Source organism: Musca domestica, unplaced genomic scaffold (genome assembly GCF_030504385.1).
Source record: "Musca domestica strain aabys unplaced genomic scaffold, Musca_domestica.polishedcontigs.V.1.1 6, whole genome shotgun sequence".
Lineage (NCBI taxonomy): Eukaryota > Metazoa > Arthropoda > Insecta > Diptera > Muscidae > Musca > Musca domestica.
In genome coordinates this window covers 1,721,666-1,739,646 of record NW_026712363.1, presented here as the reverse complement: position 1 = coordinate 1,739,646, position 17,981 = coordinate 1,721,666, and the positions used below count along the sequence as shown (strand labels likewise).

The following is a 17,981-nucleotide window of genomic DNA, read 5'->3' as shown; positions in this document are numbered from 1 at the left end:
GTCATAGACATCGCTAAACCGACTTAGAATTTTATGCTGATCAAGAATATTGGAGATGAGTATTTCGAGGAGTTACAAACGAAATGACCAAGTTAATATACCCTCCATAGTATGGTGGAGGGTATAAAAACACTAAAAATTTACATTAAAAAATAGTAAGTCTAAATGAAAACAAGTAAAAAAGCAGTAAGTTCGGCCGCGACGAACTTTGAATACCCTCCACGATTTGGAACGAATTAGGACATTTTCAAAAATAAAATCCATTAAAAATTCTGTTGCAATCTTTAAAATACCTAAAATCGGAAGGTGCAATTTATGGGGGGATATACGATAATGTGGACCTATATCGACAAATCTATGTCTAGAGGTAAAGTACTCGCAAAGAACTCCTTGTGAACCCGGTACGCTTCGCTACCCCTTTTGATGTTATATGCTTTCAAAATTTTATAAACGAATATTATGTTTGTTCACGTATTTTGACCACATAAAATTCAACCAAACGTACAAACATGAAATCGGCTGAAAAGGATGGGAGCTATATCCAAATCGAAGCCGTTTTCAATATAATGCGACAAATTTATTTGCAGACCAAATTTCATCACTCATTCAAAATTTTATTCAAATTGGAGATACGTACTGTGTTTGTTTCATCAAAAACTCGACAACGGCCATAATTATATGAAAGCTATATCCAAACCCCAACCGATCTCAATATAATTAAGCATTTTTTTTTTTTGCACCAAAGTCCATTAAATATTTCAAATTCTGTATCTGTACGCAGGTAAATCTGTTTAGCGGTTTTTGAGTCCATTACTTACAAAACAACAAGCAATCAAGCAGACACACCTCTTATATGGATACAGATTTATAAGGGAAGACAATGTTTGTTTTTATCAGCGTTCATTTCGTAATAAATATGGTGATGAATTAAAACTGTAACTCGATGAGTAACATTTCGGTGAATGTTGTCAAACCAAGCTAATAAGTGATACGTTATAGGGGAAAATTAGCAATTTTCAATATAATTTATTAAAAAGCAATTGTTATTAGTATTACGTCCGCATCATTTTATTTCATTCTCTTTTTTTCATCATTTGCTGCGTACTTATTATGTATTTATGTCAGATAAAAATAATAATTGTATTAAACCTATATATTTTCAGATCGTGCATAATCGAAGCTTTTGAAAGAGCTAAAAAAATACACGTGGAAAATGGACAGAACATGAACGAAACTACTTACCAAAAGCTTTTAGATAAATACATGAATTCTTGTTGATATATATATATATATATATATATATATATATATATATATATATATATATATATATATATATATATATATATCTTTTATATCTTTTATTGATAATAAATCTTATATGGTTAACAATTAGTCAATAATTATCAAATTTTACTACAAGGGACCGTCACTTTTACTAAGTTTTTTATGATTTTTACAGATATCAATATGTACATTATTTGTAAAAATAGTATTAGCGGTGGACTATCTCAATGTTCAACTAGACACTCAGTCGTTAATAGCCATAATATGTCAAATCACGAGCGGAGTAAAGCTGACGTTAATATTTACTATTTACATGGTATGATTTGTATGGTATGGTTATGATACAATATTTCCCAATAAAGGACTTTAAATGGGTAGAATGGAAAGATAGTGACAAACGATTTATTAGGAAAGCAAATATAAGCAATATGCGTTCAACAATCCCAGTTAATTGTTTGTTTTCTCTTTCGAGACGAGCTTAATGATCTGAAATTTGCAGTGAAAAGGAAAGCCAGATAGACACTATCACACACTCACCACTATGCGACGCGTTTCGCCGTTGGTTAAGCGGCTCATCAGGCATATTTGATGTGGATGATGGCTTACAAGGGCCGTTCTCTGGAAAGTAGTATATATTTCGAACTTATTGCAAATTACCATATGCGAATTATACACTAGAAACTCTCCAGGTTCGACTCAAGTTCTATTGTCAGATCTTTTTCACAGCAACGTTTTGTTTTTGTAGTGATGGATTTTTTGTCCACAACAACTGCATTGCTTCCAATGCATACACTTGTTTTAGTGCTGCTTTAGGAAGACGGGTTAATGGCTCTGAACGTAGAGACGGCAACTTCTAGTTGGCTGCACACAGAGGTCCGCGGTTCAAATCCCACAGCCAGGCTCGGCTGAATTTTTGAGTTTTGCCTTGTTAAGGCGAAGATCATATGTTTTATGATTTAAGTGTTTGTTTTCTCTTTCGAGACGAGCTTAATGATCTGAAATTTGCAGTGAAAAGGAAAGCCAGATAGACACTATCACACACTCACCACTATCCGACGCGTTTCGCCGTTGGTTAAGCGGCTCATCAGGCATATTGGATGTGGATGATGGCTTACAAGGGCCGTTCTCTGGAAAGTAGTATATATTTCGAACTTATTGCAAATTACCATATGCGAATTATACACTAGAAACTCTCCAGGTTCGACTCAAGTTCTATTGGCAGATCTTTTTCACAGCAACGTTTTGTTTTTGTAGTGATGGATTTTTTGTCCACAACAACTACATTGCTTCCAATGCATACACTTGTTTTAGTGCTGCTTTAGGAAGACGGGTTAATGGCTCTGAACGTAGAGACGGCAACTTCTAGTTGGCTGCACACAGAGGTCCGCGGTTCAAATCCCACAGCCAGGCTCGGCTGAATTTTTGAGTTTTGCCTTGTTAAGGCGAAGATCATATGTTTTATGATTTAAGTGTTTGTTTTCTCTTTCGAGACGAGCTTAATGATCTGAAATTTGCAGTGAAAAGGAAAGCCAGATAGACACTATCACACACTCACCACTATGCGACGCGTTTCGCCGTTGGTTAAGCGGCTCATCAGGCATATTTGATGTGGATGATGGCTTACAAGGGCCGTTCTCTGGAAAGTAGTATATATTTCGAACTTATTGCAAATTACCATTGTGGTGAGTGTGTGATAGTGTCTATCTGGCTTTCCTTTTCACTGCAAATTTCAGATCATTAAGCTCGTCTCGAAAGAGAAAACAAACACTTAAATCATAAAACATATGATCTTCGCCTTAACAAGGCAAAACTCAATCCCAGTTAATGTTGATTTAGATCTCGGCTACTGAATCCACATATATGACCCCCATTTACACCACGTAAACAAATCACTTTCAAATCAAACATCGTGGAAAATAACCCATAGACACGATCAATACAAATAAAAGGGATAAAAATAACAACGCCTTGCCTTTGACATGCGTATTGAACACCTGCATTTGCCCCCGGTTACTAAATCCGCATAAATTATCTCCATTTCACCCCGGCTACTGAATCCATATAAATTATCCCCCTTTTACACCACGTAAACAAATCACGTTCAAATCAAACATCGTGGAAAATAAGCCATAGACACGATCAATACAAATAAAAAGGATAACAACCACAACGCCTTGCCTTTGACATGCGTATTGAACACCTGCATTTCCCCCCGGCTACTAAATCCGCATAAATTATCCCCATTTCAGACCCTAATTATTCTCTAGTGACACTAATTACTAAATTTTGGCTATAAAAATCCAAAATCAGCAACCCCCCTCTACTTAGCGGAGATTGATCCCGAATCTGTTACTGCAGATTCAGCTGCGTTTCCATTCCCTACATTTTGTTCGAAAAAAGATCACACTGCATTATACAGCCCGTACATACTACTGGAACTAATTTAGATTAAGTTAATTGTGTTGAAACATGCTTTGATGTTTCAAGGGGTTGGCATGTTTAATTTAGAATTGCATTAAAATTGGTTTTTATTGACCCCTGGTTTGGTCCTTAATTAGTCGTTAAAATGTACGCGCTACGGTTTATTGCATCCTTGTGCTAGCGCCTTTGACATTTTAACTACGAATTAGTTGTTACTTGTTTTGCCTCCTCCTTTAGACATCAAGTAGTGGTAGTCGTTTGCAAGCACATATCGTTGTGCATAGAAAGGCATATTGTTGCCTAAGGTAATATCGTTACCACTAACCAAACTAAGAATAAATAGTTCTATATTATATTAAGAAAAACTTTTGTGTTTTATTTCTTTTTATATATCACCCTACGGTCCACTGCTCGGCGCATTCGGCATATTACTCTCATCGGTGGAAACCCTCTGAGCTAAACAATTAGCTTGAATGTCAATAGATCTATCAATATGAATAGAAATAAAATCAATTGAACCACACTCATATTTAACATCACGTAATGATATAGGTGATTAATAAATTGAGCACAAAATTAAATTTCTTTCCGTCCAAGTAAATATTCTTAACTTTGCAAGATTCTAAATTGAAGTAAATAAAAAATATTTGTTACAATATATTATTAATTTTTTTATCAAGGAAATGTGTTGGTTTATGAAGCCTAAACATTTCACATAAGTAAAAATTCTTTTCTGTAGAAGCAACCTTGTATTGAGTTTCCTTCTAAATCCTCTAGCAGGTATGTTGTAGGGTTTGTTATTATTGTTATACCTTTTTTCAAATTGATGTTTGTATTTACTGATGCACACAAGATCGCCCAGATGCACCTGTAATTTTTTAATATTTTGATATGATTATAAAGTTTTAAGCAATATCTTCTCATCTATTATATTTCTCTAATGAGTCTCTATAGAGCTTAATTCAGTGACATCATTCCTTTTAGAGTTTTATTGAAACGTTCTGATATTTATGCTTCAATACACTGAATTTACATTTTTGTGCGGTCCAATTTTATTTGTTTTTGTTCAGAATAGAATGTGTCATCTTTTGAAGCATTAATATTATTATATTATATTTTAGGTTCTGGCTTAATATCTGGGTTATTTTTTTTTAACCGGTGTATACATAGCAAAAGAATCCTTATATGATTCTTAGGTACTAGGGAATTGAAGGCATTTTAGTTCGTTAATTTTAATAGTATGTGAATTGGCTAAGTTATGGGTTTACAAGTATTTTTCAATTTGTTTGTTCTAAATTCCTCCCCTCTTTTAACGCATTTAATGCAATTTTCATTTCAAGACATTTCTGGACTTTACAAGACGTTTCAAAATTTCTTCTTCCATGGATGTATTTATACTAATAGAAGTAGTTATACTTAAAGTGACTTAAATATATTTATGGTTGTATAAATATATGAAACTTCTTTCTATATCTTCCAGAGTTAACATCTTTTTTGCTGATTGTGAGAAATCCATATTTTTCTCCCCAACATTCATGACATATTTATCTGAGTCTCTCAAAACTCATATTACTTCCAACGTTATCATTGTATATATGTTTTAAATTTAAAATCATGAAGATATCTGTTCTACAGTTAGTATACGACGTAACCTTCACTATCTCCCCGCCCCAACCCTACTATAAATTTATATGTAAAACAAATTGTAAAAATATATGGCTGGGCCGATTTGATTCAAATTTTCTTTTGGTTATTTATAATTACAATGGAAACGTTGTCATGAAAGAAAATTTTGAGAAAAATCGGGGAACTGAAAAAATTGACTGTTCAATTATGATATCGAATTTTGTGTAGAATTGTTTCAGAATGTCTTTAAGGATTGAAAATTCTTATTAAAAAAACCGAAAAAATCGAGAAAATTTGTATATTTTCTATACATGCTGTTATATGGTGGTTGGGGTTAGCCAATTTTTTGGTTGGTAAATAAAAATCCCAAAAGTGGGGTTCCCAGACGTATCTTTTTTAGAGTACATTTTATATAGTTTAAATCAAAGAGCCGCAAATATTTTGCCCTATACTCCGGAAAAGTTACGGTAAAGTTATAAATTTGAAACAGTGAGGAATCCTTTGTACAAAATATGTATCAGGTTGGTCTACATTGTGATATAGGCCCCTCAAATGATATAGCTCCTTTCGAATCCCTCAAATGTTCGTAATTTGAGATTTTAGAAAGAAAAACAAATTCTTTCAAATAATTATAAGTATAGGGCCGTGCTCATTATAACTTTTATGTGAAGGTATCCGGTGATGTTAGCTATTACCAGGGTCTTGGTTACATTTTTCAATTGATTTTGCCCTTATTTGGCATCTAGCTTCAATGATTTTACCTATTTCGAGGGTTTTGATTATATTTTCGAATCGATTTGACTTAAAATGTGTGTAGAGAACCGTCTTAAATGGGCCTATTATTAACACTTAATGTATACTTTTAAATGTATAGGCCATATTATTTAGGCTTTTATTTCTCAAACTAAAACCTCTTACTGAAAAATTGGATCAGGTTTTTTGAAAGACGTGTTTATTTCTAGCTATTTGAGTCATCATTTAAGTAAAAACTTTGCCACTTATGTGAGCCAGATTTGTGAATTATTATGCTTTACAAAGTATGCATTATAACAGAACAATTGCAAAAGCGTCTTAAGTTACCCACCTATTCTATTGGGTAACTTGTTGTTGTTGTGAATGGGTCTACATATGCTTCATCAAAAAAAAGTTGTTCACTTCAAATCAGTTCTTGTTTTGATTCTTCTTTTGATATGAAGTCGTTTACGGGTAGAGTCTGTTGTATCACAAAAGGTTATGTATGTATCTGCTTTTCAACCAAAACAGTTCACTCAGAAGCCACTTCGATCTTGTCTTCTGCTTCAAATCTGGCTCGCTTGTATGGATTTTTGGTCATCGCTGTTTCCGTAGTGCAAGGAAGTGTTTAATAATCAATCAAGATATTAATTCATCTTCAGACATTTCCGCGTCATTAATTTTGCCTTTGAATAAAGAAAAAATCGTTACTTCCAGGATTTATTTGTCCTGGTATCACGCCACTGGCCTCAGGCCAACAAAAGGCGATTGATAATTTTGATGAACGAGGAGAATAAATAACACTTCGAATTCATATAAGACCAAGGCAAATATTATTGTCTATAATAAATATGATAATAAACAATCCACTAAAAACATTCAACATAAATTTGTCAAACCGGCATGTCCTTTCCTAACTAAAGAAAATAAAGATTTTTTAAAATTACTTAAATTAAAAGAAAAACCCAATGTCTGAAATACTTAATCTAAATGAGCGGTCTTTTCCGATGAGAATATTGTAAAGTGTGATTATTATAGCTATGTCCCATTTATTCAAAAAATATGATGAAATACGTACAAAATACAAAATCATTACCTTAATATATTACCATCGGAAAGCTTCTTGTAATTGAAATTTCGATGTTTGATGAAATTTGATATGAACTAAATAGTGTTGAGATTGATCGCACACGCTGTTTTGGAATGGAAAAAAATAAAAATTTGCTTACCATAAATGCAGATGATAATATCACTTCTACTTCTTTAAACTTGTGTACCCTTAAATCGATTGCTCGGATTTGCGGAAGACTTCTACAAAATAATTTGTAAAAGCAAATTTTTGCAAATGATTAGATTTTCTTGCGGAGTGGTAATGACACAAATGTGTGTTGTTCAACTGACTCAAAAGAATATATTCGTCTAACAATTACAAACATTAAGTGGAGAGTTCAACATACCCAAGTCTAAATTTTCATCTATTGTAGCTGAGTTTAAATCAACATTAACTGGGATTGTTGAACGCATATTGCTTATATTTGCTTTCCTAATATATCGTTTGTCACTATCTTTCCATTCTACCCATTTAAAGTCCTTTATTGGGAAATATTGTATCATAACCATACCATACAAATCATACCATGTAAATAGTAAATATTATATATATATATATATATATATATATATATATATATATATATATATATATATATATATATATATATATATATATCTTTTATTGATAATAAATCTTACATGGTTAACAATTAGTCAATAATTATCAAATCACTTCACTTTTACTAAGTTTTTTATGATTTTTACAGATATCAATATGTACCTTATTTGTAAAAATAGTATTAGCGGTGGACTATCTCAATGTTCAACTAGACACTCAGTCGTTAATAGCCATAATATGTCAAATCACGAGCGGAGTAAAGCTGACGTTAATATTTACTATTTACATGGTATGATTTGTATGGTATGGTTATGATACAATATTTCCCAATAAAGGACTTTAAATGGGTAGAATGGAAAGATAGTGACAAACGATTTATTAGGAAAGCAAATATAAGCAATATGCGTTCAACAATCCCAGTTAATGTTGATTTAGATCTCAATGAACAAAACTTAAACTCAGCTACAATAGATGAAAATTTAGACTTGGGTATGTTGAACTCTCCACTTAATGTTTGTAATTGTTAGACGAATATATTCTTTTGAGTCAGTTGAACAACACACATTTGTGTCATTACCACTCCGCAAGAAAATTTAATCATTTGCAAAAATTTGCTTTTACAAATTATTTTGTAGAAGTCTTCCGCAAATCCGAGCAATCGATTTAAGGGTACACAAGTTTAAAGAAGTAGAAGTGATATTATCATCTGCATTTATGGTAAGCAAATTTTTATTTATTTCCATTCCAAAACAGCGTGTGCGATCAATCTCAACACTATTTAGTTCATATCAAATTTCATCAAACATCGAAATTTCAATTACAAGAAGCTTTCCGATGGTAATATATTAAGGTAATGATTTTGTATTTTGTACGTATTTCATCATATTTTTTGAATAAATGGGACATAGCTATAATAATCACACTTTACAATATTCTCATCGGAAAAGACCGCTCATTTAGATTAAGTATTTCAGACATTGGGTTTTTCTTTTAATTTAAGTAATTTTAAAAAATCTTTATTTTCTTTAGTTAGGAAAGGACATGCCGGTTTGACAAATTTATGTTGAATGTTTTTAGTGGATTGTTTATTATCATATTTATTATAGACAATAATATTTGCCTTGGTCTTATATGAATTCGAAGTGTTATTTATTCTCCTCGTTTATCAAAATTATCAATCGCCTTTTGTTGGCCTGAGGCCAGTGGCGTGATACCAGGACAAATAAATCCTGGAAGTAACGATTTTTTCTTTATTCAAAGGCAAAATTAATGACGCGGAAATGTCTGAAGATGAATCAATATCTTGATTGATTATTAAACACTTCCTTGCACTACGGAAACAGCGATGACCAAAAATCCATACAAGCGAGCCAGATTTGAAGCAGAAGACAAGATCGAAGTGGCTTCTGAGTGAACTGTTTTGGTTGAAAAGCAGATACATACATAACCTTTTGTGATACAACAGACTCTACCCGTAAACGACTTCATATCAAAAGAAGAATCAAAACAAGAACTGATTTGAAGTGAACAACTTTTTTTTGATGAAGCATATGTAGACCCATTCACAACAACAACAAGTTACCCAATAGAATAGGTGGGTAACTTAAGACGCTTTTGCAATTGTTCTGTTATAATGCATACTTTGTAAAGCATAATAATTCACAAATCTGGCTCACATAAGTGGCAAAGTTTTTACTTAAATGATGACTCAAATAGCTAGAAATAAACACGTCTTTCAAAAAACCTGATCCAATTTTTCAGTAAGAGGTTTTAGTTTGAGAAATAAAAGCCTAAATAATATGGCCTATACATTTAAAAGTATACATTAAGTGTTAATAATAGGCCCATTTAAGACGGTTCTCTACACACGTTTTAAGTCAAATCGATTCGAAAATATAATCAAAACCCTCGAAATATATAAAATCATTGAAGCTAGATGCCAAATAAGGGCAAAATCAATTGAAAAATGTGACCAAGACCCTGGTAATAGCTAACATCACCGGATACCTTCACATAAAAATTATAATGAGCACGGCCCTATACTTATAATTATTTGAAAGAATTTGTTTTTCTTTCTAAAATCTCAAATTACGAACATTTGAGGGATTCGAAAGGAGCTATATCATTTGAGGGGCCTATATCACAATGTAGACCAACCTGATATATATTTTGTACAAAGGATTCCTCACTGTTTCAAATTTATAACTTTATCGTAACTTTTCCGGAGTATAGGGCAAAATATTTGCGGCTCTTTGATTTAAACTATATAAAATGTACTCTAAAAAAGATACATCTGGGAACCCCACTTTTGGGATTTTTATTTACCAACCAAAAAATTGGCTAACCCCAACCACCATATAACAGCATGTATAGAAAATATACAAATTTTCTCGATTTTTTCGGTTTTTTTTAATAAGAATTTTCAATCCTTAAAGACATTCTGAAACAATTCTACACAAAATTCGATATCATAATTGAACAGTCAATTTTTTCAGTTCCCCGATTTTTCTCAAAATTTTCTTTCATGACAACGTTTCCATTGTAATTATAAATAACCAAAAGAAAATTTGAATCAAATCGGCCCAGCCATATATTTTTACAATTTGTTTTACATATAAATTTATAGTAGGGTTGGGGCGGGGAGATAGTGAAGGTTACGTCGTATACTAACTGTAGAACAGATATCTTCATGATTTTAAATTTAAAACATATACAATGATAACGTTGGAAGTAATATGAGTTTTGAGAGACTCAGATAAATATGTCATGAATGTTGGGGAGAAAAATATGGATTTCTCACAATCAGCAAAAAAGATGTTAACTCTGGAAGATATAGAAAGAAGTTTCATATATTTATACAACCATATATATATTTAAGTCACTTTAAGTATAACTACTTCTATTAGTATAAATACATCCATGGAAGAAGAAATTTTGAAACGTCTTGTAAAGTCCAGAAATGTCTTGAAATGAAAATTGCATTAAATGCGTTAAAAGAGGGGAGGAATTTAGAACAAACAAATTGAAAAATACTTGTAAACCCATAACTTAGCCAATTCACATACTATTAAAATTAACGAACTAAAATGCCTTCAATTCCCTAGTACCTAAGAATCATATAAGGATTCTTTTGCTATGTATACACCGGTTAAAAAAAATAACCCAGATATTAAGCCAGAACCTAAAATATAATATAATAATATTAATGCTTCAAAAGATGACACATTCTATTCTGAACAAAAACAAATAAAATTGGACCGCACAAAAATGTAAATTCAGTGTATTGAAGCATAAATATCAGAACGATTCTACAGAGAAGAATTTTTACTTACTTATGTGAAATGTTTAGGCTTCATAAACCAACACATTTCCTTGATAAAAAAAAAATTAATAATATATTGTAACAAATAAAACATATAAAAAATCAAGTACATATTTTTTATTTACTTCAATTTAGAATCTTGCAAAGTTAAGAATATTTACTTGGACGGAAAGAAATTTAATTTTGTGCTCAATTTATTAATCACCTATATCATTACGTGATGTTAAATATGAGTGTGGTTCAATTGATTTTATTTCTATTCATATTGATAGATCTGTTGACATTCAAGCTAATTGTTTAGCTCAGAGGGTTTCCACCGATGAGAGTAATATGCCGAATGCGCCGAGCAGTGGACCGTAGGGTGATATATAAAAAGAAATAAAACACAAAAGTTTTTCTTAATATAATATAGAACTATTTATTCTTAGTTTGGTTAGTGGTAACGATATTACCTTAGGCAACAATATGCCTTTCTATGCACAACGATATGTGCTTGCAAACGACTACCACTACTTGATGTCTAAAGGAGGAGGCAAAACAAGTGACAACTAATTCGTAGTTAAAATGTCAAAGGCGCTAGCACAAGGTTGCAATAAACCGTAGCGCGTACATTTTAACGACTAATTAAGGACCAAACCAGGGGTCAATAAAAACCAATTTTAATGCAATTCTAAATTAAACATGCCAACCCCTTGAAACATCAAAGCATGTTTCAACACAATTAACTTAATCTAAATTAGTTCCAGTAGTATGTACGGGCTGTATAATGCAGTGTGATCTTTTTTCGAACAAAATGTAGGGAATGGAAACGCAGCTGAATCTGCAGTAACAGATTCGGGATCAATCTCCGCTAAGTAGAGGGGGGTTGCTGATTTTGGATTTTTATAGCCAAAATTTAGTAATTAGTGTCACTAGAGAATAATTAGGGTCTGAAATGGGGATAATTTATGCGGATTTAGTAGCCCGGGGGAAATGCAGGTGTTCAATACGCATGTCAAAGGCAAGGCGTTGTGGTTGTTATCCTTTTTATTTGTATTGATCGTGTCTATGGCTTATTTTCCACGATGTTTGATTTGAACGTGATTTGTTTACGTGGTGTAAAAGGGGGATTATTTATACGGATTCAGTAGCCGGGGTGAAATGGGGATAATTTATGCGGATTTAGTAACCGGGGGCAAATGCAGGTGTTCAATACGCATGTCAAAGGCAAGGCGTTGTTATTGTTATCCCTTTTATTTGTATTGATCGTGTCTATGGGTTATTTTCCACGATGTTTGATTTGAAAGTGATTTGTTTACGTGGTGTAAATGGGGGTCATATATGTGGATTCAGTAGCCGAGGTGAAATGGGGATAATTAATGTGAAATGCACTGTTAAATGCATTGCCTATGACTTATTTTTCATGATGTTTGATTTATACGTGATTTGTTTGCCTGGTTTGTTTAAGCATAGAAATGCAGGTGTATAATGTTTAAGACGAACTGTAGTAAGATGATCTTTTGACCGGGTGATGCAGGTGGTTATGTGTGTGTGTGTGCTGGTGCCTATGACTTATTAACCACGGGGCATTCTATTGCAGTTAATATCGTGTAGTGAGTTATTGTATGCATATTTTAGGGGATGTTTGTGTGTGTGTTGTTTGAGACGCACTCAGTGTCGAGATGACCTTTTTTAGGATGGCGCCTAATATCTTTACATTACAAATGTGTGTTTGAATTATAATTTTTTTTTATTTGGAATTTCCTTACTAACAATTTGTGTGGGATATACTTAAGATTTTTTTTTTTTGTATATTTGAATTATGAATTAATTATCAATAAATTTGGAAAAAGGTTGACAATTATTCTAAAAAATATTGTTTGAGTGATAGAATCTTGATATTCGTCAAGTGTATGATGAATTTATTGGTGACAACCAAGGGTTTCTATAATAGTGTGATATGTTTATTTAATTTATATTGGCTCCTTAAAAAAAAAAAACATCCGCAAGAGAAAGGATTTATGTGTATAAAAGTAATATTCATTTTTAGAAGTTCAATCAGTTTAGTGATATCACTATAAGCAACACCATGCCTTCAAAAGTTTTGAACGAGTCATCTATGGAGAATTTGGAAGACAATCTTGTAACACAGATTTTTGAAAAGGAGGAATGGTTCAGCCTGGAAAGTTTAGCGGAAATTGAGAACCATTTGGTGGCCAAAGGAGTAATTATCCATAAAGATGTTCATGGTTTAGAGAATATGGATTGGTCGGATGATATCGATTGGTCTAAGAAGGAAACACCTACCGAAGATGAAGGGACAAGCAACAAAATATCCACCGAGGGAGCTGGTGAAGAAGGAACATCTGAGGAAACATGGTGCGAGGAAGAAGAAGAAAGATCGCCAGAAGCTGATATATGGGATGCATCAAGAGAAGACTTGATAGAAGATTGTCTAAGGGTACGGATAACTGAGGGGCAAAACATTTATGAGTTGGAAGCGACAGACTCATATTTCACTGATCATCTCCCTGAAAACCCAATAATATTACCAGTGGAGAGTTGGCCAAATGAAATTGAAGATGCGGAGGAATGTGTGAAGGAGGAAACATATGATGAGCTGGAAGGTGTTATTAAAGATAACATAATCGATTTATGTAGTGAAACCGAAAGCGGTGATGCAATGGAAGATGTTGCAAAGGATTTAAATACGTATAAGAATATCATAAACCAATTTAATAATAAACATAACGAATAAAACAATAAAATCATGACTTTTTTTGCTTTGGTTTGGGGCTGGTAATATTATTATTATTTGGTTTTGTTAATAAAATAAAAGAAATATGAATAAATAATTGTTGTCTTTTTATTATGAGGGAATAAAAAAAGTGAGAGTGAGAAGGGGGTTTGTCTTCTCATTTTATTTAATTATTGGGTTATTTAAACAATATTAATGGATGGGTCGGATTGGGGGTGGAGTCAAACATAAGCAATATCATATAAATAGATGCAACATTCTATGAATATCATACAGTTTAGAAACAAGTGTTATAAGATGAATTCCTGCACTGAATTAGTTAATTCTTTCAATTTTCTCAACTTTAAGAAAATACTAAGTATAAGGATATGGAAACTAATAAGGAATACGCAAACAAAATATGGAATGAAAATTGTTTTAAAATTGGAGGACTCTATATTCTACCTACCAGCAAGATCCATTTCTCTAGGAGATGAAGCCATAATGAAACTGAGTGAAGGAGGATTTTCAATTGCTAAGAAACCATTGAATGAAGCGATTAATACCACCACCTTTAAACTGGAATTAAAACATATTTTACCGAACGATCTATTTTATTCACCATATGTAGCTTAATAAAAGAAAAAAAAAAACAAAGAAAAGAGTATTATTCTATTTCTATAAAAGGCAATTCATATTTTACCCAAAATCAGTATTAAAATAGAAGTTTCAGTAAAAGCATGCATTTCTCTAGCTATCAAAATTTAAACTCGTCAAACTCCCTTGAGGAATGTTTTTATAGAGAGGAGGAGCGGTTGAAGACATTCGATGCCTGGCCACTAATAAATACAAAACCTAGAGAAATGGCAATGGTTGGATTTTATTATACAGGACAAGCAGATAGAGTTACTTGTTATTTTTGTGGAGTGGAAATTTGTCGTTGGAAAGAAACAGATTCATCACTGGCAGAACACAAACATTGGTCTAGCAACTGTGCTTTAATGCGGGGAATTCCAACCAACAATATACCATTGAACCTAAAGGAATTTAACAATATCCTACCTGAAGCAGGCTTTGATACGTGCTAAATGCATAATATTGTCATATCAGAGCAATATCATTCCAAAGAAGTAAATCATTCAAATTCAATAACCCCATCCATACGGAGTACTTTAACAATTGATATTATTATAATGTTTCTTATATTTTGTCTAGTAGTTCTTACTGGTTTATACACATTTTTATTTTACAATTACATAAATAAAAGCTAAAAATATAAAACAAATAAAACAAAATGTTTTTTTTATATAACATTTATTAATTTTATTCTACATTATCGTTTAATAATTTTACATAGCTTTAGAAACGAACGTTTAAAAGGAACTCCAAACACAAATGTCCGCAGTTGAAAGAATTGAATTTTTGTTTTCTTACATAATTATAAGTTACATCAGTTCCGAGATACTGCAGTATTTCCAAAGGGGGTTGAAGATTGCCGAAGCTATCAAAATATTCTTTTTTATTATAATTTTTATAGTATGCTACCCAATGGGTCCCAGGACCTTTATACGAATCGAGATTAACAATGCCGCATTCTATAATATGTGGTTTTTTGGGATTTTGTCACGCATATATACTCCTCTAAAATGCGGAATATATTTCCTTGCAAACGTTCTAATATCTAAATCTGTTAGAGGTCTATACATATTAGTTTTTTGACGATAGTTTATTTTTGTATATAATACCCATCCCTTTTTTAAATGGTTTGAGGTAGAGTCCCTTGCCTATAGCTATGTTTTCCATAGATTTATTATGAAGAATATTTTCTTCTAACTGTCTCTTTGCATCCTTTGTTGAGTTTATTGCTTTCATTATAGATGATCCACCAGTAGCCAATGCCCCCACTGCGCTGAGGGCTGTAAAAATTGGTATTATTGGTAAGAATCCACCAATTTTTGGTATTCTTATAACTCTAGGAATAATAACATTAAATTTTTCCCCTTGAATGATTTGCCAATTTATTTTTGAGCAATATTTATCGCTGCATTGATATCATGCGGTTTCTTCTTTTTTAATACTGATGTTGCATTTTTTACTGCAGAAGAAAATAAGTTCTTTTTGCATATGTTTTTCTTCGTTATACCCATACCAAGTTTGGATTTAGCTTTCATAGTGTTGGTGACCAAATAAGCATTAACTTTTTCTTCCCAAGTACTATCTTTCGCTTTAACTCGACCCTAAGCTCTCGATCCGCTTTATTTCGTAGATTTATATCAGTTGTTTTAGAATATTCAATGTCATGTAGTTTGCAAGCATCGTCTAAGCCGTTTATTCCTTTATCACCTCGTTGTAATGTTTTTTCCAACTTTGTTCCGGGCCCACAATATTGATAACCAGGCAAGTGAAGCTCAAATGGAAGTGAATTTATAGTATTATTTAGTAATCCTCCTTGTATATTCCTTGTATGTTTTGATTGCAATTGAATTTATTTTTCAAATAAACAATCATTTTATATATTTAAAACAAAAAAAAATCTAGAAAAAAAAATATATATAAGAAAAATTTTAATATATAAGTTTTATGATGAAATATAATAGTGTACAGTTAATAAAATGCGTTTGATGGAACAAGATACAAATATCAAAGTGAACTGCGGAAAAACAAATGTTATGATTAGTTTGATTGAAAGTCCTAATGGATTAAAATTTGAAAACCTTTATTTATATTCAAAATCACTTCATCAACCAAAATATAAATATTTAGAAAAGCTCATAGCTCCTATAAAAGGAATGGGGTTCTACACATTTTCCGAAAATGCTGATGTTATACAACCAAATGATGCTAAAGAAAACTCTATAATGATATTTGATGATGTTGCTTGTGAAAAACAAAATAATATTCGTGCATATTTTTGCATGGGGAGACACAAAAATATCGATTCTTTTTATTTATGTCAAACATACACAAGAATTCCAAAACATCTTGTAAGAGACAATGCAAATTTTCTCATTATATTTAAACAAGACCATATTAATATGAAACATATTTTTAATAAGCATGTTGGAGGAGATATGTCTTTTAACAAGTTTGTTGATATTTGTCGAGTATGCTGGAAGCAAAGATGATAGCATTTTGAATGGCCGATATAGAAAAGGATTTAATGTGTTTATACATATTTAGTATTCCATTATACTTTCATTCAATCAGTCATTGCGCTTAATCCGTCCAGCTATATTGAAAGCTACAGCCTTTCATACGTAATAGTTTTTTATGTAAAAAAAAAAAAAAAAAAAAAAAAAAAAACACCTGTTTGAAAACCATCGGTTTAGAAACCACCAGTTTGAAAACCATCTGTTTAGAAACCACCAGTTTGGAAACCATCGGTTTAAAAACCACCAGTTTGAAAACCATCGGTTTAGAAACCGCCACTTTAAAAACCATCGGTTTAGAAACCGTCACTTTAAAAACCATCAGTTTGAAAACCATCGGTTTAGAAAAATGGACGACGACGTTTTAAAAGAACTTATTCAATCGAGGAGTGTTTAAAAAAGAAAATTTCAATCAATCAAACTGGGAGAGAACGAGATGGGGAAGCGATTAGAGTACACATTCAAACCAATAATAAAACCACTAAAAGATGTTGTAAAATTATCTCATTTAAATTTGGCTGAGACCAAGAATAAAATGAACATAATTAAAAATGAATCTAAAAACGAGAAAGATGAAACCAGGTTCAGTGTTAAACACGAGGATCAAGATGACTCCATTGATGATACATTTTATTCCGACGAAGAACCAGAAACAGTATATGATAATGACGCTAACAATTTAAATGCATTATTGGAAAAAAATACATTTGATGCAATATATGGTCCACACAAAGACGATGCAGGCGATTGGAATTTTGGAAATAGCAAGCTATATTTTGTTGATGATAAAAGCGAGCCAGATTTGAAGCAGAAGACAAGATCGAAGTGGCTTCTGAGTGAACTGTTTTGGTTGAAAAGCAGACACATACATAACCTTTTGTGATACAACAGACTCTACCCGTAAACGACTTCATATCAAAAGAAGAATCAAAACAAGAACTGATTTGAAGTGAACAACTTTTATTTGATGAAGCATATGTAGACCCATTCACAACAACAACAAGTTACCCAATAGAATAGGTGGGTAACTTAAGACGCTTTTGCAATTGTTCTGTT

At 32.1% G+C, this 17,981-nt stretch overlaps 1 protein-coding gene across 2 annotated transcripts in view; it reads left to right on the top strand.

The window, feature by feature from the left end:
• LOC101892077 (protein ABHD18) overlaps positions 1-17,981 on the top strand; it is a 515,891-nt gene that overhangs the window by 434,010 nt on the left and 63,900 nt on the right. The window contains exon 7 of one of the 2 annotated variants that reach the window (XM_059129065.1): positions 1,164-1,288. The exons of the other annotated variant lie outside the window; for it this stretch is intronic. Within the exon in view, the coding sequence (XP_058985048.1) occupies positions 1,164-1,278 (115 nt within the window). The 3' untranslated portion in view covers positions 1,279-1,288. Of the gene's footprint in view, positions 1-1,163; positions 1,289-17,981 lie in introns of those variants that run through there. 2 annotated transcript variants of the gene reach the window in all.